The following is a 20,561-nucleotide window of genomic DNA, read 5'->3' as shown; positions in this document are numbered from 1 at the left end:
GCCACACATACAGTACTCACACACAACATTTTACCCAAAGAAATTGAGTAAAGGGCTAAACTATTCAAATAGGCAAAATACTAGTTGCTGACTCAGCTACTAAGAAAAATGTCTGGCATATTTGTTCCATTTAATAGGTCTAGGCAATTTGACGTGTGGAGAGTTAAGTTAACTGAGGCTATACATAAACATATATATACGTATATTCTCAGAGGTCACACACCTGTTGTTTGAAACAATTAAAATAATTATTTTCCATCAACTAGAGCAAGGTTTGAAGTGGTGCGCTGGTTATGCCACTCAAGTTTAATAAGTAGGCTAGGCCTAGTGGATATCTGTGATGTGGATCCGGTCACTGACTTTCTTAGGGGAACATTTCTGAGAGGAGATTGGATTCTAAGTTTAGAGTGAAATGTCACAGAATCTAGCTGTGTCAGGCAATGAAGTTGCCTACCTTTATTGTGAGTCTTTCTTTGGTTAACCTGTGGGCCTAAATTGGATACATGCAATTCACCTATAGGCTAAAAAAAAAATAGCCTAATATGCACATCACCTATCCTACATTTTGAAAGAAGACCATTGTGGAAACTGGATCATGAGGTACTCCACCAATTTGCTGACAATATACTGATGATAATGTATTTAAAAAGTCTGTCTTTTTTTTTTATAAATATAGGCTACTATTTTGGTCCATAGAGTCAGAGGTAGCCCATCTTACATCATATGTTTAAAACAAACAATATGCTATTCACAATCTTCATCAATGGTTATCATTTACCATATCTTTTTTTCTAACAGCAAGTTTTCCTCTATGGATTTCCAGAGGTTCCTAATCCTATATGTAAATTACAGCCAATAGATGCTGTTGTTGAGTTGGGCTGGGATTAGCAGAGGCGAATGAGTTTCAATTTTACTGGATTACAGAACAAAGAAAGGGGAAAGGGGACACAGTCCACTGTTAAAGAAAAGAGAAAGAAACGGGAAAAGAGGAAATATAGGCGTATCGATATTGTTACCTTAAACGTATACATAATGTATCGAAATCAGAAGATATATGAACTCGTGAACGATATTTTATAGATGGGAGTTTCACCCAGCAGCTACCATTGGATTAAACGGAGAATAAACCTATTCCGGGATTGACGGCATAAGGAAATTATAACGATAACTGAAGGTAAGAAATGAGTAATGCTTTCATTTTGAAGTTGTTTAATCTTTTATGCAAACATATATCTCTTGACACGTGACTTTTTGTGGATTGTCGAATTTTGAAATTACAGATTATAATTCTGGGGGAGGCGTGTTGCTAGTTGCTAAGTAGCTAGCCAGCTAATATTTGTGGGTTAGCCTGCAACCGAGCTTGCTAATTTAGGCATTAACGTTAACTTCACACGCACATCTGTCAAAACGCCTCTTATAGAAACCATCCAGTTAGTTAAATGTGCTGCAGAATAGGTCAAACTGAAAATTAATTATTTATTTAACATTTTATCGGTGTCAAGAGTTTTCTACACTCCAACGCTTGACCAATGACTGTCTTTTCGTAATGTAGGATACAACGCAATATAATTTGCACTTAGCCAGTTACGTTTAACTGTAACGTTACCAGGAGTAGGCTACTACAATCTATAACTCCAGACTCGGACACCGTAGTCTATACAGTAGAAACTATGTACACTACTGTAATAGTTTACGAGACTTTTGGTCAACCTTAGAAGGTCATGTTTACAATGTCAAATGAAGCTAGCTGATTGCTAGGTTAGCTATCATTCCTTCGGTGGTCGTCTGCTAACCATTGACAAATTACAGCAAACACATAAACATCGCAAGCCAGGGCTATCTCTTTTCTAGCCATAACAGAACTAACGTTGCCAAATATCCCAGACGCTGCAGATGTAGACAGCGAAGTACCTGGATAGTGTTAAAACAGAGTCTTCTGCAATGAAACACTTTTTCATTTGTCATTTGTTAAATGGACAAAGCAAGATCATTAGCTTGATTGCTGTTGTAACCAATGCAACATGTTATTATCTGGTCGCAAAGCAAGAAGAAACTAGCTACTACACAAACGTTCCAAACCATATCCAGATTAAGATCAGGGACAGCTCAGTAATTTGACATTTTGTCCGACCAGCAGTGTGAAGTAGGGTAGCCTACATATCCCCGTCGTGCTTTGTGCTGCCTCACAATATTACATGTTTTGAAACTGGGGAATGCTGTGCTAAACTTGTTGAATATGGTTTTAATTCGACATACATTCCCACCTGAAAGTAGCATCAAGTAAAAATATTTTTGCAGAAACATGACTTTGAGTGCATTGCCTGTATTATTATCTCAAGGACAGATTTAGGTTCATTTATGTTGATGTAATGAATTGATGAGGTAATGGCTGTCAAATTGAAAAAACTGTCAAAGACCTTGGTTGATAAGTCTAAAGAAATAAAAAGGTTAAACATGCATATGATGCATGCAATAAGTCATAATGATACACAGACAATTATCTCTGCAATAAGATGGTGTAGAAATGGGGCTGTCTAGGCAATATACAGTTGTGATCCATTGTAGGCTATGAAACATGACTTATGCATTACGACCCAGCAATTAAAAGTCAATGATCAGCTTTTCAGGGAACGATTTAGATAGTTTTGTTGTTCAAGGGCTCTTAGGCCGGCATCTGTTGTGGAAGGTATTAACAAAGTATTGTGTATCAGAGGCAGTGAGAGCTGCAAGCCTCTTAGCAAGAAAAACCGCTCAGAAATGTATGATATCCTCTTTGAGATCATTGTAATATGTCTAAGTACCATATGGGCAATTATTCTGAAGAGAAGGATCGGTTACAGTAGCCAGTGCTGCCATCATTCAGAAGAAATATACTGAAGAGCGAAACATTGCCTGCTGAAGGGAGGAAGCCATTAAACTTTAAGCACGTAATCCTGAACTGTGTCTTATGTTGTAAAACTAAATATAAAACAAAACCAAATTGTCAGACCATGCAAGCTGTCTCAACAGGCAGCCTTATTTCATCTTCAAGGTACCACCGCTTCAAAGGGAAGACTAGCCTATAAGTTGTTGTATTGGTTTGAAAGAGACCTGTGGCTTTTGAGATGATGCAGTAACCCTAGCCAATAGGAATAGTGTTCCCAAGAGACAAAGCCTTCAAGTTAATCTTTTGTGTAGGCTATAAAGTTTACCCATGCAGATCCACATGCCATTTTGGAATATGTCAAGAAAGATGGAACGATATATGTGTCGGGCAGTATTACGACTGAAGGACTAGCTGATAGGCCTGATCATTTGCCTCCTGTTTTTGCCTTTAGTTTAGCCATTCTCTTTACATGGGCTGTGCTGATGACTACCCAAGTCTGATTTTAGCCCTGCCCGGGCCTCATAGGAGATGCAAGTGTTTAAATACGGTGTGTATTATGCAGCAGTGAAAGCACAGCAGCCTCTCAGCTTTGTTTTTACTCGAGGCACATTATTCCGTTTGTCTTAAAGATATGATCAAAAGAGGCCGTCTAGTTCTCGGAGCTGCGCTAGTTTTTGCTGGGTGTGTGTAGCCCATTTGCCAGCATGGCGAGGGGTTCTGTTTGCTATCTGCTCTTGAGAGGCAGATTCAGACAAGTAATTGTTTGGCTTAGTGTGTTTGGCTCCCCCCACTGAGGAGACTGTGGTTTGGGCTTGCCTGGAGGCAAGGATAATGGCTCTCAGTGTCTGGAGAGATTAAAGGCCAGAGCTGCATTGTTCAAATGCCTCGAGATTAGTTTCCAAGGAGACGGATTGTGGTTGCCATGAGAACTCCAAGCCTGGAATTAGGATTGCGATTTTTTTTTTTCATGCCCCTTATTCCTTCTCATTACCTTTTCATTTATATGATTTGCTTTTAGTTTTTCCGTTCATTTTCGTAAGCTTTTTCTTTAAAATCCCATTCATTGTAACATGTCTGCAGCCATGACATGATGGCATTCTAACTTGTCCTGTTAGGTGAGTGGAGAGAGCAGACGCCACTGACACTTGAATTGAATGTGCCTTACATTTCACGGGTGCAGAGATTTGATGGTGCTGGCCATTCTGTAGCACCAGAGGAGAGCAATTTGGATGAAGGGCTTTAAGGCAATAATCAGAGTCAGCTTTAATTGGCTGACAAAAGCTTATCGTAATTAACTGATTTCACATGGGTGTGACGGATTTTGGTTTTAGCCTAGCGCATTGCACTGAGGGTATTACTATCACTTTTTAAGCTCACAAACTTTCTTTCCCCCTGTGCTATACATCAGCATCTTAGGCATGTTTAGTCAACACCATAACCAATTATTATCCATGTTGCATATAGGAAATCCATTTGCTTATTCTGGAGCGCCTTTTGTCCCTACTCATTATGTCTTGAAGCTGTATTATTGTTTCAGTCAGAATTAGTTCTTAAAGTTGTAACTAAGATGTGCTTATAGTTTTAAGCTGTGATATCCTTGTGTGCCATTAGGATTAGCTAAGAAGAAATTAATTTTAAATGCCATTAAGTGTTATGTTTATCTTAAAGGAGTTTTAAACTTAAATGTTTATAAAGACTATAGCCTCATGAATGACCCCCTGTTGCCTTCAGACCTGCCTTAAGTCTTGATAGCATAGATTTGACAAAGTGCTGCAAACATTAACTCCCTCCCTTAACTAAGATCTAGTGACTGTGAAGGCCATTTGAGTACAGTAAGCTCATTATCATGTTCAAGAAACCAGTTTTTGATCTTTGTGTCATGGTGCATCATGGTGCTATCCTACTGAAAGTAGCCATCAGAAGATGAGTGAACTGTGGTCATAAAGGGATGGACACGGACAGCAGCAATACTCAGGTAGACCGTGGCATCTAAACAATGCTCAGTTGGTACTATGGGAGAAAATATCCCCCATACTATTACACCACCAACAACAACAACAACCTGAACCCTTAGACAAAGCATGATGGATCCATGCTTTCATGTCATTCATACCAAATTCTGATCCATCCAAATGTCATAGCAGAAATCTAGACTCGGGCAACATCCATTTTGGGTGAGCATGTGCAAATAGGGCTCGGGCACATGCGTTGCATTCTAGGAATATTGCCACCATGTTGGTAGCTCTCCGAACGTAATAATCCATTAATTCAGATGCAGAAGACAAGAAGCGATCGTGGGTTGCGCTGTTACACCCCACTACACAGCAACATACGACCAAGAAGGCAAAAACTAAGTACAGGAACACACTAACAGGTGGGAGTAAATCCTTACAAGGCACATGGTAAACTAAGGAGTGACGCTGCCAACATGGATGCCCGCGAAGTTTTTTCACGTCACGATCCCGAGCCCTATTGTACAGTAGCCTCAGTTTCCTGGTGTTAGCTGACGGGAGTGGCTGGATCTGATGTGGTCCTCATGCTGTAGCCCATCAGCTTCAAGGTTCTTTGTGCTATGGGTTCAGAGATACGTTGTACACCTTGGGTGTAAGGAGAGGTTATTAGAGTTACTGTGGCCTTTCTATCAGCTCGAGCCAGCCTGGCCTTTCTTATCTGGCCTCTGGCACCAACAAGGCATTTCCACCCACAGAAAAGCCGCTTACTATATATTTTCTTTTTTTTTTTCATTCTCTGTAAACCCTAAAGATTGTAGATCAGCAGTTTATGAAATACTCAGACCAGAGTCAAGTCGTCTGGCATCAACAATCTTACCACATTCACAGTCAACTTGAAAGCAACTTTATTTCCCATTCTGATGCTCGATTTGAACTTCAGCAGACGGTCTCGACCATGTCTACATGCCTAAATCCAGTGGCTGCCATGTAATATGTGTGTTAATGAGCAACTGACAGGCCGTATGTTAGAATTGCTGTGGACTATTGTTTGAATCAAGCTTTGTGAAGGGCCTTTTTTATTTTTACCTCCGCCAAGGAGGTTATGTTTTCATCAGGGTTTGTCTGTCTGTCTGTCTGTCTGTCTGTCTGTCTCTGTTTGTTTGTTTGTTTGTTTGTTTGTTTATTTGTTTGTTTGTCTGTTGGCGGAGGTCTGCGCTCTCGGAGTGCTTTTCTAGTTTTTATTGTACTGTAAAGCACTCACTAATATTGACCTCAACTTACAGTTCCATATACTATGTATAATAATCTAATAAGCAAAAACACCATATTGAGGTAGTGATAAGCCCATATCACAGTGACCTGCCTCGTTGATGTTAATGATACCTTAATTGGCAGGGTAAAACGTCTTCCTGTTTCTGTCTTTCCTGTGGACGGTACTGTTCCAGAGGAAGTTGGTTTGCACAGTGGCGACATCTTTTGAAATGGACTAATTGAGCAATGTTATATTGGAAACTGACTATTGTGATCTTGGTCACTTTTGGCAGGTGAATTCCTCTTTCGCCTGGGAAAGAATGGCACAGATCGGGAAGGCAGGATGTGATGCCGTTCGACCAAACTCACGGGTGGAAATCCGAGTACCCCAGGTGTCCGTGAGGCAAGAGATTCTGACCAGTTTGGTCTCTGCACTGGACTCTGTGGTAAGGCCACTGACCATACATACACTAGTCTACTGAGTGTATTAGAACAGCATATGCCTTACCACATGCTACGTGCAACATTTCAATTCAATGTATTGTTATTTATAGTGCAGTATCACCATCGACACAGGTCTCATTACACGTCACAGTTCAAAATAAACAATCAAATGGCGTACAAATGAGTTGAAGATGAAAAGCAGATGAATTCAAATCTCAATCTTTTTCAATGTTTCTCTTGAAAAATTGTAAGGACCCTAAAGGTTCATTCTCTCACAGTGTCAGAGGAAATGCACTGACTTCTGCTTTAACCAGTGTCTGTTTCTCTTTGCAGTGCACGGCCATGTCCAAGCTGAATGCGGAGGTGGCTTGTGTCACAGTCCATGAGGACAGTGTAATTGCCTTGGGGACAGAAAAAGGACGAGTCTTCCTGAACTCCAGGAAGGAAATTCAGACTGACTTTCAGAAATTCTGCCGTGAGCATCTTTTCTCTCTCTCTTCCTTTCTCTGTCTCTCTTTCTCTGTTTTTTTTCTCTCTCTCTCTGTCTGTCTTTCTCCTCTGTCTTTCTCATATTCTCTCTCTCTCTCTCTCACACACACACACACACAGACAGTTACGCAGACGCACAAGGATTGTGTGAATTCTGCCCTCGGCGCTGCAGTGCTAAAATATACTTTCTTTCACAGGAGTGCCCTGTCTGCAAGCTCTGGCCACCGTTAACTCCCACAGTAAAGCCCGAGAGGGAGAGTCCAGCAGTGCACTGAAAGATGCCGGGCAAGGGAAACAGCGAGCCTTAACGGACGCTCACTCCAACGTCTTTGTCTTAAGAAAAATGGTGGAGGAGGTGTTCAGCGTGCTTTACAGTAGGAGCACTTGATCTTCACAGTCACTCACTTACAGTAATTTCCCGCACATAAGCCACATTGTGTATAAGCCGCGGGACAGTGTTTTATGCAAGTTAAAAGAAACGAAACCATATTGATACCATATTAACTGTCCCTGTGTATTAACCTCATAGCTGAAGAAATTTTGCCAAATCAATGTATAAACCACGGCTAATAGTCGGGAAATTACGGTAAACAAGCAGTCAGGGTCAACATATTTCATTCAGTGATTTAACAGTAATAATCACATACTCTCTTGATAAGTGCCATGCATTTACATTTTGAAACAGTAGGCTTATTGAGGCTCATGGAAGTCATTCAATCTATTTGATTCATTATGCCAGGAAATGCACACATATATTATGCTGTTTTGGTTTCATGAATAGATGGAATTTAAAAATGACAAAATTGCATGTGTGTACTGGTACAGTAGATGCATTCTGTGCAATGACTCTCTCCATAGCTTCAATAAGATAATAGCGCTAAATGCTTATTTCTCTTAAGGTGAGGCTGTTGGGAAAAGCAGCCTGCTCCCTGTGCCTTATGATCTGATCTCGAAGGACCCCAGCTCAGTGGTTGTCCATGGTTTGCCTGAAGGAATCACGCTACGGAAACCTGCTGAGTACGACACCAAGACCTTAATGAAAATACTGGAGCAAAGCAACCGTATCCGTTTTACACTCAAAAGGTATGTTTGAGGGTGTTTTATTTACAGGACCATTTGTGGTCCATAATATGATGATGTGCAGATATACTGTAAGTGCATGGCAAGGGGAGTACCTATGTAATAATAACAGTATATTTAAATACCATAAACATAAATATGAAGATTATTAGTATTGTTTATATAGGCTATATGGCCTCTTTAAACTTTAATTTTTTTTATGATAATGTTTTATTGTTGTTATAGTATGTCGCTTTGGACCAAACCGTCTGCCATAACTGTAACCAAAAACTGTAACTAAATGGGGTATATCCCATATACTGTATAACTTCAATTTAGAATCTAGCTTTAGAGGGGTTGGTCATCTGAGGGTTATAAGTCATGGTGATTTTTGGCAAGTTATGTTGTTATGATTGTGTTATTTGTTATGACTCTGTTTATGTCTATTATACACTTATGCAAGGATGTATTACAGGTGAATAGGCTGAGAATCTGAACTGTTTCTGTACCTAAAATGTATCAAATGATTGCAGATATCAGCGGATGATGATGATCCCATTTTTTTTATATTGTCTGACTCATTGAGATGACTAATCTTTTAAGATGTATTTCTTTATTTGGTCACAGAACGATAGAGGAGGTTGCGCGAGATCCCAAATCCAGCGCCGATATCAACCATCATAATGCGGGCACCAAGAATGTCGCCGGCCATTCTGCCACCAAGCCCTCTGGACAGGACGTCTCCGTCAGCAACTCTATGCTGTCCAGTTTTGTTTACGGGATGCCCGTGTCCTCCCAGCCTCACCCCGAGAGCAAGGAAATCAAACCCATCTCCCTTCACAACCTTGGAAAAGAGTGCCTTGGCATGTGGATGTCTGCGCACGACAAAGCAACGCCTGCCAAGGACTGTGCTGACAATGGTAGGAATTACTTGCAGCCTAACGACAATGTTAGGGATAACCTTCAAATAGGGAATATTCACAACAGTCTGCTGTATGTACTGGAGTCTGCTGTTACCGTTATGTGTATGGTGTGGCATGAAGTCATATTTGAATATTATTTCATATATTGTGTTGTTGTTTTATGTTTTCAGGTGATCAGATTGGCATAGCTGGAGACCTTGGTCAGTGCCCACCGAGTATTCACATCTCCAAGCGTCTTTTGTTCTCCATTGTGCATGAAAAATCAGGTGGGTGTATTTCGTTCCTCTAAAAGTACAAGTCCTCTGCTCTGGTCAAACAACATTCTCTCTTCTGTCAGTGCAAGATGAGAAGTTGTTTTTCACACACTAATTTAATACAGAACCTTACTCTATGGTTTTTACCCTTGTACTTATTTTTAACGATGGATTGTATATCTGTCTCAACACAGAAAAATGGGACTCATTTATAAGAGAGACTGAGGACATAAACACACTACGGGAATGTGTCCAGATTCTCTTCAACAGTCGTTATGGTAAGGCAGTCAAGATTTAGAGCCTGCTGTATAGTTCATATCCCAGCTAGCTATTTATTCCCAGATTAGATTGCCTCTGTCATCTTACTCAACACATTGTATAGTAATAGCATTGCATAGTAGTAAAGCTACATTGCTAATATTAAAACAAAGGTAGAGCTACTTGGATTTGTATCCAATAACATGTTATTGATTAGACTTTAGACTGCTTTCCTATGAATTCACATCTGTGCTAAAGATCGTTTCAGACAAGATTTATAAGCTATAACCTTCACAAACAAGTTTATTTGGTTTATAACTTTGTTATAAATTTGAATCCAGTATATCAAAATGATCATTTTTTTTGTGGTGCTCTTCAGCCGAGGCATTAGGTTTGGATCACATGGTTCCTGTTCCATACCGGAAGATTGCTTGTGATCCCGAGGCGGTGGAGATCATTGGCATTCCGGACAAGATTCCCTTCAAAAGACCCTGCACCTATGGGGTGCCCAAGCTCAAGCGCATCCTGGAGGAGCGGCACAGAGTGCGCTTTGTTGTCAAACGGTAACAGCAGTCCCTGCCCCCACCCCTACACACACACACACACACACACACACACACACACACTCGCACGCACACATAAAAGTCTGACTTTTAACACCTCCATCAGAGCCACAGACAGGAAAGCAGTGATAATTACTCATGTGGCATGTTAAGTTTCTGACCGTGAGACAGTCAAGAATGTGCGCCTTTGATTTCTGGAGTTTGAAAGCCCTCTCGCCGGCTCTGATCTGTGATTACGGAGATGAGAAGAGCTTTACATCTGCAGAGGGACAGAGACCAAGGCTTCTAGTGTGGCATCTCAGCACTTGCAATATGGTTCCCCCTCAGAGCGAAGCTCGCTCACAACAGGCTTGGCCATCTGGCGGTGTTACGCCCTGCGCCCAAACTAGAGTGAAATGCGCTGTGGCCACTGGTAATCACTGCCATACATGATGCACTATGATGCCACTCATTTGGCCTAATTAGGAGGTCTCCAGCTCTAATGTCTACCACATGTTTTAGCAGGTTTCGACGATTTAAGGCTTTTGGCTGCTTTGTAGAATAGACACAGTATGATGCTTATTATATTACCGGCGACCTTACGGACCTCCCTTAATGCCATTACAATCAACAGGTCTTGTCTGTTAACATGAAGAATGTCAAATGATTTTTCTTTTTTTTGCAGAATGTTTGATGAAAGGATTTTTACAGGTAAGGCTTTAAAGACCACAACAACTTGTTCCAAATCTGTGCTGATCTGCACCCCATTGTTTGTCTTGCTATCTTCTCAAGATAATGCATGAGTCTGTTTTTACATGTACAGGGAATTCTGTTTTTATTTGTTTTATAATTTTTTTTTTCTTAGACTAAAACCTATCTATTTATCATGGATGGATGGATAGATGAATTGATACTTTATTAATGCAGAAGGAAATGTAGGAATTTATTGCAGAATACTGAGTGTCATAGTACATACATGTTTATACGAACAGAAGGAAAGTTATAGTTATAGTTAAATACTGTTACAGGAGATTAGAGATTAATGTCCATGTGTTGCCTGATCTTCACTCCTCTTCCCCTCAGCTGCTGGCAAGGTCTCGAAAGAGGAAGGGAAGCCGGACATCGGATGCGTTCTGGACGACGGCTTCTCGGAGAACCTGAGAGTGCCCCCTACTGCCCTAGAGTTGCCCGGCAACGCCCCGAGCAGCAGGTGATTCCAGGCCGCAGGTTCCCGTTCAGGATGCCGTTATTGTTTAGTGCCATCGGCACAGTGCTGCTCATTATCCAGAGTGAGGAAACAGCTGATCTTTGTGTTCTGTTGTGTTTAGACCCACAAGCTCCTGTGTGAGTCCCTTGGCAGACTGCGAAGCAGGTTTGTATAAATTATGGGGTGTATATTTATAACCGTCATTGGCTAATACTCACAGGACTTTTGCTTTAATCAGCATGGAAAGTGCTCACTTCGGCAAGATTTACCTGTTTGCAGTATTTTGTGCTGTCCATAGGTATCTATTTTAAGGCCGACTGATTTGCATATTTTAACTTGAAACATGACGGCAATAAACATTTCAGACACGTAGAGCATATTTTGTTAGTTATCAGCCAAAAAAATTCTGCCATATATTTTAAATACTTAATTGTTCCTTAGGACCTTCAGGTGACTGCGTCCCCTTGAAGAAGATAAAGACTGAGCCACCAGATGGGGATATAATTCAGGTTACAGTACCAGGTTAGACACTTCAATCATTTTGTACTGCTTAAAATGAAGAGATGTTCCCTGACACTTTAGCTAGAGATATTTCATCATTTCTCATTAACTGTATTATGCGAATTGAGTTTCTTGAAGGATAGTGAAGCAGAATTGGAAAGGTGACATTGGAGGGACAAAGCACTCACATATACGGTTGCTGGATCTCTGTAAAGTAATATCTGAAAACGTAATTTCCGTCTTACAATTATGGACCATTTTTGAGATATTCCTCCTATCTTAGTCATGGGGCGCCATTGTGAGTTCTGAATAATGGCATGTTTTGTTGAGAGCAAACCTTCCTCTCAGCTGAAGAGCCCTATATGCAAAGAAAGGAAACTCATAGCCCAGTCATTTCCTGTTTGCTCTCTTGTGAGCGGTGTGGAAGTGGTAACAGATGAGTTGATGCAACAAGGGTTCTTTCCAAAGCCGTCTATGCTCAGTGGGGACAGAGTGGTCATCTCAATAAAGCTTAATCAGCCAACATGATGTGCTCATAATTATTGGCGAAACTCTTTGCTTGGGCAGTACTGTCAACTGTGAAACAAAGCAAAGCAAACAGACAGATGGATCAAATGTTCAAACAATTTTAGAAGAACATCTCAACACTGTAACTTTAAACATCTTAAAGTCCTATGGAAGCCTATGGTAATTGATTGAGGTACAGTACCTACTCCAAAACCATCTGACTATGCCAAAACTCTGAAAACATTTGACTAAATTCCCCCAAAACCATTTTAGACAGTTCTGGGCCCTGAATACAGTGGCTTTGTTTTCAAATATTTTTTTAAAGCTATAGTTAATTTTGACAGAACAGACAGAACATTGTCAGATACAATACACTTATTCTAGGACCACGAATTGTACTTTGTTTGTGTTGCTTGAACTCTTTATCAAGCCACATACACACATTCTAGACTCCCTGTTGTTTTCCTAGTTGAATTCGTTTACTGAGTCAGTCTGTAATGATTTGCCTGCCAGTGATTTTTCTGGCTCTGATTTTCAAACTGTTCTCACAACAACATAATTACGAGGCAATATTACAAAAGTGCCATTTTATAATGCCAGACGATCATTACCCCGCGATTTTAATTTCCCAGAAACCACTCCGTCTGCGGAGGAGCCGAGTGAGCCTCCGGCTGACCCGGTGACCCCTGACCTGCGCTGCCCTCCGGAGCCTCACGCAGGTAACTGCTGCCCCTCTCCCCCACCTCTCTGCCCACCCCACCACCCACCACCAGGACTGCACCGCCACGGGGTATCTGCCAGCTGCCCGTCTCTCTCTCTCTCTCCATTAGAGAGATAGATTTTAAACCCAGACCAGAAACGTATGGACTTTTTTTTTTTAACAGATACTTCTCCCGTCTGCTCCCCTTGCCAGTTACTAGTGCCCCCGAAGCCCCACTCTCTTTTCCCTAAATTCCCCCAATCAAACTCCTCAGTCCTCAGGGCTTGGAATCTCAGTGTTGTATGTGTATTAGTTTAGACTCAGTGTCTCGATCAAGTAGGTTAACCCTGTCAATATTTATTTGATATCATCCAAATTCGTCCTTAAAATGGATGCAAGACCCTTCTGTGCAGAAGCGAAATAGAATAGAATAGAATAGAATATATACTATATTGATCCCGTGAGGGAAATTCGTTTCTCTGCATTTAACCCAATTTAACCGAATTAGTGAACACACACAGAAATGAAGGAGAGCACACAAAGTTTCCCCAGGAACTTAAAACTCCCCTATCCTGGAAATCAATGACCCTGGAGTTTGTAAACCCTTTGGGAACGTGTAGGCTACACTAAAGAGCTCAGAACAACTCAGCTAATCAATCTCAATTTTTTTTCAAACACTATGACACTCTCTGGTCTCTGGTCCACTGTGGTCATGTGGCCAGAAAGGTCCACTGGGTGATCATGCATTTCCAGACAGAAGTTAGGAGTTACACAGAGATGTTGTGTACCGTAGATGGTTGCTTGTTGCACCAGTAGATGGTTGCCTGTTGCACCATGCACACCTTATTCCAGCCCATGTTCTGCAGCCTTGTTCCCAAAAGCCTTCTTATTAGAAGACCCTGATAGATAGCCTTTACCTATATTGCTAGTGTCTGTATGTGTGTGTGTGTGTGTGTAGAAGACTCCCCTTTACAACTAACCCACACCCACTAGTCTAGCTTCCCCTACCATAGAGACCCAGTGCCCGGACCCTAAGCTTAAGCCTTATACGAGAAGTTAACACGAACACTTGAATTGTGCATTTCTGGCTTGGCAAAAACACTGTGGCAGTTCTTTGGAATCTTAATCGGCATCATTAAAATTGGAGCACCAAGGTCTGGGCTACACTGAAAAGCACAAGTGAAGCGGAAAGTGCACAGAGTGCAAGTAGCATGCAAAAATGCAAATAGAAGACCGAAGTTTTTTTTTTGAGGGGGGGGGGGGGGGGGGGTGTTGTGTTGCATATGCGCTGCTGTTATGGCTGGTGTTGCCAGTTCCACTGATCATAGTGGAAGGTGATTTCCGCAGCATATGTCCCACACGAACCCTCTGCTACAGTTGTGAGTCTGCTGTAGCCCAGCCGTAAAAAGTGCACAGAAGCTATAACAGGTGTGATGTACGCCTATGAAAGTGTTCATGTTAACTTGAAGTCTCTTGAAAACTGCAATTAATATTAATTAATGTGTTATGTTGACGTTTGCCCGTCTCAATTGATCAGTGGAGTAAACAACAGCAGGTAAGAGCAAAAGAGATCCGCACCAATTGCAATGTCATTTGAAATGAAAAAAAAAAGCACAGATAAACAATGTATTTCATAGTGTTGGAGAGGGAGTCTTTTTTTTTACTGTCTGTTATGCTCTATTGCATTATGATATACTTAACCAAATTACAATTTGTTCTTGCAGGCGAAGCATTATCCCAGAAATCACCTGGCGAAGCACTTAAAAGGGTAGTTGAAGGTAGAACCCGCTCTTGAAATGTTTGTTTTTCTTCTCTTTTTCTTTTTATCGTATCATAAATTACACTGCAGTAGACTTCATGTTAAGTATTTCTTCTTCAGAAGACCTCGGTGAAATGATCCTTCAACTTCGAAAGCAAGTGGAGAATCTCTTCAGCTCAAAATACAGTATGTACAAATGGAACTAGTGTTTGCCTGAGTGAGGGTCCAAAGGGGCTACATGTGTTTAGAACACAACTCCTGTCTAAGCAATGGGTCATCCATATCCTCTTACTCCTTTTACAAAAACTGTTTTAGTCTGTTTAAGGGTAATAGTTTTATGTCTCACTGTCTTTTTTTCCCCCTCTTTTCTTTTCTCGTTTGCAGCTGAGGCTCTTGGCCTACCTGAGATCACTAAAGTGCCCTACTCCAAGTTTCAGCTGTATCCAGATGACTTGTATGTCACAGGGCTGCCGGATGGAATGGCTTTCCGAAGGCCAAATTGTTTTGGAGCAGCAAAACTTAAAAAGATACTGGCAGCAGGGAGCCAAATCCAGTTTGTCATCAAAAGGTACCCTGTCACAAATGTGGATCAAAATACATGCATGAGAGTGTGCCACATGATATTGTATTGATGGGCAAATCCATGGGAGCTATTTAAGGAAGTGGTGTAAATGGAGAACAGCAGGGCCCCAAATATTGATCCCTGAGGTACACCTGTGTTGTGGTGATGATACCTGTGCTTGTCAAGACCAAAGATCTTAGAGCGTAGCGTTCTAGAATCTTTGGCCAAGACACTAGGCTGGGTGAACCCTGCCTGAACTTCCGGGGAATTTGAATTTCGCCCGGCAGCTCCGGCTGGAAACCAGCAGATCTACTGTAGATCCTCTGTTTACTATCAGAACCTTTGGCTCCAATCAGAAACGGCCATACTCTAGTGCTGGCACGCTATTGGCCGGTGACGTGACTATAACGAAACTTAAGCGACGCGAAGTGCAGTAGAAACAAAGTGCAGCCTCGCCAGACTAATGTTCAATCTTAAAAGATTGAGCTTAGTATGGTGAAAACCAGACTACCAAGACACTGAATGAACGTCATTCAGATTTTCCTAGCGCAGATAATATAGATAGAATGTCATGGTTCACTGTGTCAAAGGCTACCAATAAGTCAAATAAAATGAAAACTGATAGCTGAGCAGAGGCTTTCAACGGTAAATGAAACAGTATGTAGCATTTCTCTAGTCCTCCGCGCACTCAGTGCTTTACATATTAATGCTTCACATTCACCCGTTCACACACACTCTCATACACTGATCGGTAGACCTCGGTAGCAGCTTTGGAGCTTTGGTGTCTTGCTGCCAGCCAGGAGCCAGGCAGCTACAACTCTACACTCTGGGCACATGACCATGGGGGATGCCTTCACAGTGTAGCGCTGTACCTGCCTGCATGGTTGTTTTAGCTACTGGAACTAGCATTTCAAGCTGGATAAAACCAATTGTTTTTTTGGGGGGTTTCGTACCTACAGTACTTGGTGACTTTGAGAAATGGAGATCTACGGTATGTGAAAAATCACTGAATTTCTCCTTTAAATTAAGGGGCACTTCAACAGGGTCAGCAGGGGTTGGGGTCGGACCAGTCACCTGGATGATGACTGCCTAGTACTTAGCCAGAGGAGGTTTCAGTTAAAAGGCTGCTTGAAACCAGACTGCTTTGGGTGTAGTAGTTCTGAGATACGAGATCAGAAAATTGCTTGAACACCACTTTCTCCAGAACCCTTGACAATAAGGAAGACCTAGTTCTTCACATCAGCTGAATTGAGTGTACTTTTCTTGAGCAAAGATGTAAACTCCTAAATTCCTGATCTAATTTTCTGTCTTTTACAGACCAGATTTGTTAACTGACCCAGTTAAGCATGAGCCCCCGAGTCAACCACCATGTGAGAAAGGTAAGTGTCTGTATTGCCATGTTTGCTCAGTGTTTGTCAGTTAAACCTTTGTGACAGTAATTATATTGCAAATACACAGCTAGAAAAAAATAATGGAACACTTCAACCATACGCTGGATCGGTACTCTGTCACTGTGATTTTATTTGGCAAGAGATGTCAAAAATTATACAGATGTAGTTTGAGAATAGTCAAAAAGGGTGGAAGGTTTCAACAAATGTGTTTTTGCAATTGTGACATTGTAAGCGTTCCCTTAATATTTTTGAACAGTGCATATGCCTAATGTCCATGATTCAATCATTATTTTTGTAGTGTTTCCTGAAAAGTTTATTTTTAAAATATCGGCCATGTCTATTATGTGATATTTTCTTTTCATTCGCAAGGTCCAGTTCCTGACTGCCAAGATAATGTGACAGAAGACCTGGGACCAGCCAATAAGAGGCCTGCATTTACTGGTGAGATGTCCAGCAAATATGTATTCTCACTTGGATGCTATTGAAAGCTACCACTTGTATAAACATGTAAACATTTTAGTTATTCCTTTAAGCCTTAAGAATTGACATTTGGTGTCTCTGCTCCTGACAGACAGCTTAGAGGCAAAGCTGTCTCGGATCGACTTGGCCAACACCCTAAGAGAACAAGTCCAGGACCTCTTCAACAGAAAGTATGGCGAGGCGCTGGGCATTAAGTACCCTGTCCAAGTGCCTTATAAGAGGATCAAGAGTAACCCCGGGTCCGTCATTATCGAGGGCCTCCCACCTGGCATTCCATTCCGCAAACCCTGCACCTTTGGGTCCCAGAATCTTGAGAGGATTCTGGCCGTAGCTGATAAGATTAGATTCACCATCACCAGGTGAAAAAAAACCTTCTGCATATTTCAGCATATAGAGTGTGCCCATGTTTAAGTTACAATGGCATGGAAACTCTGTCACTACTGTGATATAGCTTGTCAGGTCCACAATGCTAATATCTCTGTTTCTTTGTATCAGGCCTTTCCAGGGATTAATCCCCAAACCAGGTAATGTACAGATGACATAATATTTTCAACAGTTTCATTTGTTGGATCTGTTTTGCATTCTGTATTCTTGTAAGCACACACTGATCTGTGACTCATGTAATGAAACATCTATACACAATTATTCATTTTTCTGTTTGGGAAAGCCTTATTTAATTGATCCATTCTCTCTGCCAACTGCTCTTGCAGCTCCACGGAGGATAACTTTATTGAAGAAAGCATATGCCTCAATAAGTGGTAAGCCAACATGATTATCTTTTGAGGGAATAAAATAATGCTGCAAGCACAATATTGTTACGTAGGTGAAGACTAAATAACTTCGGTGCAAGTCTCTACTGTCCAACATAAAATGTGTTTCGGGTGTCTTCTAAGTATTTAACAAATATAAACGAGAAGTGTATTTTGATAGTCTGCCAGCATTCTCAGTTGAATTAATGTCCCACAGTAAAATTTATGTTTTCTTGCTGATATATCTGAAATAGATGATGAGGAGGTTAACCGCATGGGCGAGAAGGTGATCCTACGAGAACAAGTGAAGGAACTCTTCAACAAGAAATATGGTATGTTTTTTTGTTATTGTTATTTTCACTTCACATCTTAGTGCTGATACTTACCTATACTTATACAAGAGCATTGTCTTCTTATTTGAAGGTGAAGCTCTAGGTTTGGATCGGTCTGTGCTCGTACCATACAAACTCATCAGGGCCAGTCCAGACTCCGTGGAGGTGTCCGGTCTCCCAGACGACATCCCCTTCAGGAACCCTAACACCTATGACATCATCCGCTTAGAGAAGATTCTACAAGCAAGGGAAGAAATCAGCATTACAATCAAAAGCCAGCTCCAGTGAGTCAAGTCAAGTCACATTTATGTCTATAGTGCATTTATGTACGCACAAAGTGCAACCCAAAGCGCTCCACACGGAGACATCAAGACATAAACAGGCAAAATAACAAATAATTGACAATAAATAAAAGCAAAATGCTGGATGTAGCAGTGTGATTCGCTAGCGTAGGCTACCTATACACAGATATTTAGACAGGGGAAAAAAACAATTATTATAGTCTCTGAAAGCGCCTTACATATATAAAGATAAAATGCTCAATAAGTCCACAGGCAATGGTGGTGCTTTGCCTGACATGAACGCAACATCACTGAGTCCTTCAATAGTCCTGCATGTGAGTCACTCTGTAAATCTGGAGCCAATGAGGATCTGATGGTTATGGGATAAGTGGGTGTATTGAGCTACATGTAATATGTATTATTGTTGCTCATGTGAATATTTTGCTTTTTAGGCCATTTGCAGAAATTTGTACGCAAACTGGTAATACAGGTAAGGGTTATTCCATTTCCCATTTTAAGATGATTAGAAACAAACATACATGTTTTAAAGAGATCTGAAAATCTCTTTTTTTTCTTTGTCATTTCCAGAAGGGAAAGAAGTATCCACCAATCGACGGAAGCGCAAAAGAGTGTTGGATAACAGCCGTGTGTCTGTTCCTTCAGGAGGGGGATCCACAGCATCAGCCAATCAGATACCTGTGATGGTGAGTTGCGTTACGGATACATTTTGTAAAACGGTAACTGAGTTTGGATTGCTGTTCAGATTGTTTTAAATCAACACTGACCTTTTTGTATCTTTCTTTCTTCCTTTCTCTAGCAATGGCCTATGTACATGGTGGATTACAGTGGTGTGAATGTACAAGTCCCAGGAAAAGTGAAGTACTGACGATGGACCTTTTTGATAATCACAACAATAAACATAACTCCCAATATCAGCTTTACTAGAGTGCTGTGGCTTATGAAAAAGTACATTTTGCCCGTATTGAGTGTTTTAAAAGCTGGCAATCATTGGTGGCATTTGTATGACGTCAGAAAGGAATATTACATGAAGTTGCACAGTGGTTTGCAGGACAAATGCTTGTTTTCTTGTGTTTTACTTGTCAGAAGGTTTCTGTGTGCTTCACTAATTGCAAAGGGATTTTGTTAGACGATACAGCTGTTAAACAGATATGTATAGATCAATCCATAAGGGATAGAGATGTGGTCTCTGTCAAATCATGGAGCTGTTTTTTTCTGAAAAATTCCCCAATGTTATTACTAATCTATCACGTTCCCATGCAGTGCTAATACGTTTAATATTGTTATGGTAGGGATGTTTTTCTACCCTCACACTAAGTCACAGGTAATTGTGGACAAATCCTTTATTGGTGCTAAAAGATATTCACATTATTGACAGTCCAGTCTCACAGCAGTCAGATATTGGTGATATTATTTATTTATTTATTTGCAACTGATGCTTATACACAGGGAATGTAAAACAACACATTCAGTATAACAGTACTTGGTGAAATGACTGAAAATATTACAACATTAGCTACTATATGTATATTCGCCAAGATCATTTTTAATTCGGGTGTGCAGATGCCCACTGTGGATTATTCCAAGGTGATAACACTATTCACAGTAACATGTTGAGGTTTTTAATTAAAATGTTCATAGAACATCAAAGCAAAATGCAGTTAAAGTGTTTCATTATATAAAAAAAGTAAATATGAATGTAATGTAATGTAAAGGAAGGAGTGGCATATGTTAATCCCCTAACAACTGTCTCTCTGGACTCACCAGTATTTATATGCTGTACCTTAATGCCATTTAGGCCTTTGAAATAAAATGTGTTGCCTTGCATTTTATTTCCTGCTGTGATCCTGACTCTTTCTACATTAACATTAATGTTGTTTTCAGAAATTGCATTATCACGCTTACAACATATGGTAGAAGAATGAAAATATTCAACATCATGGTAGTGTCAAAAATGCGTCATGTCTGTGAACAAAACATTGGGCATGCCTGGGGCTTTTAAATTGTATAAGCACTCACACTTCCGACTATATTCG

The 20,561-nt window shown here is 40.8% G+C and overlaps 1 protein-coding gene across 2 annotated transcripts; it reads left to right on the top strand.

Moving 5' to 3' along the window:
* Positions 1-930: 930 nt before the first annotated feature.
* Positions 931-20,357, top strand: gtf2ird1 (GTF2I repeat domain containing 1). 2 transcript variants are annotated; one of them, XM_062536146.1, is made up of 27 exons: positions 931-1,174; positions 6,363-6,515; positions 6,847-6,988; positions 7,200-7,376; positions 7,902-8,085; positions 8,689-8,981; positions 9,155-9,250; positions 9,433-9,516; positions 9,876-10,059; positions 10,724-10,749; positions 11,122-11,248; positions 11,367-11,410; positions 11,687-11,767; positions 12,886-12,972; positions 14,678-14,731; positions 14,836-14,898; positions 15,097-15,280; positions 16,592-16,653; positions 17,035-17,106; positions 17,237-17,504; positions 17,641-17,669; positions 17,856-17,903; positions 18,149-18,226; positions 18,318-18,510; positions 18,960-18,997; positions 19,096-19,211; positions 19,325-20,357. In XM_062536146.1, exons 2-27 carry the CDS (start codon positions 6,390-6,392, stop codon positions 19,391-19,393), a joined length of 2,925 nt encoding a protein of 974 aa, XP_062392130.1. In that variant the 5' UTR covers positions 931-1,174; positions 6,363-6,389; the 3' UTR covers positions 19,394-20,357. The 2 variants fall into 2 exon arrangements, with proteins under 2 accessions (XP_062392130.1, XP_062392129.1); XM_062536145.1 differs by having other exon boundaries at positions 14,833-14,898.
* The last annotated feature ends 204 nt before the right edge of the window (positions 20,358-20,561 follow it).

The sequence above is a fragment of the Sardina pilchardus genome, chromosome 5 (genome assembly GCF_963854185.1).
Source record: "Sardina pilchardus chromosome 5, fSarPil1.1, whole genome shotgun sequence".
NCBI lineage: Eukaryota > Metazoa > Chordata > Actinopteri > Clupeiformes > Clupeidae > Sardina > Sardina pilchardus.
This window is presented reverse-complemented; position numbering and strand designations above follow the sequence as displayed.

Bases quoted from the DNA above. Each gene is read 5' to 3' on its own strand.
- gtf2ird1 (XM_062536145.1), top strand. From the start codon at position 6,390: ATGGCACAGATCGGGAAGGCAGGATGTGATGCCGTTCGACCAAACTCA. The intron at 9,517-9,875 runs GTAAGGCAGTCA...GGTGCTCTTCAG, and splicing joins TCTCTTCAACAGTCGTTATG to CCGAGGCATTAGGTTTGGAT. The intron at 18,998-19,095 runs GTAAGGGTTATT...TGTCATTTCCAG, and splicing joins TACGCAAACTGGTAATACAG to AAGGGAAAGAAGTATCCACC.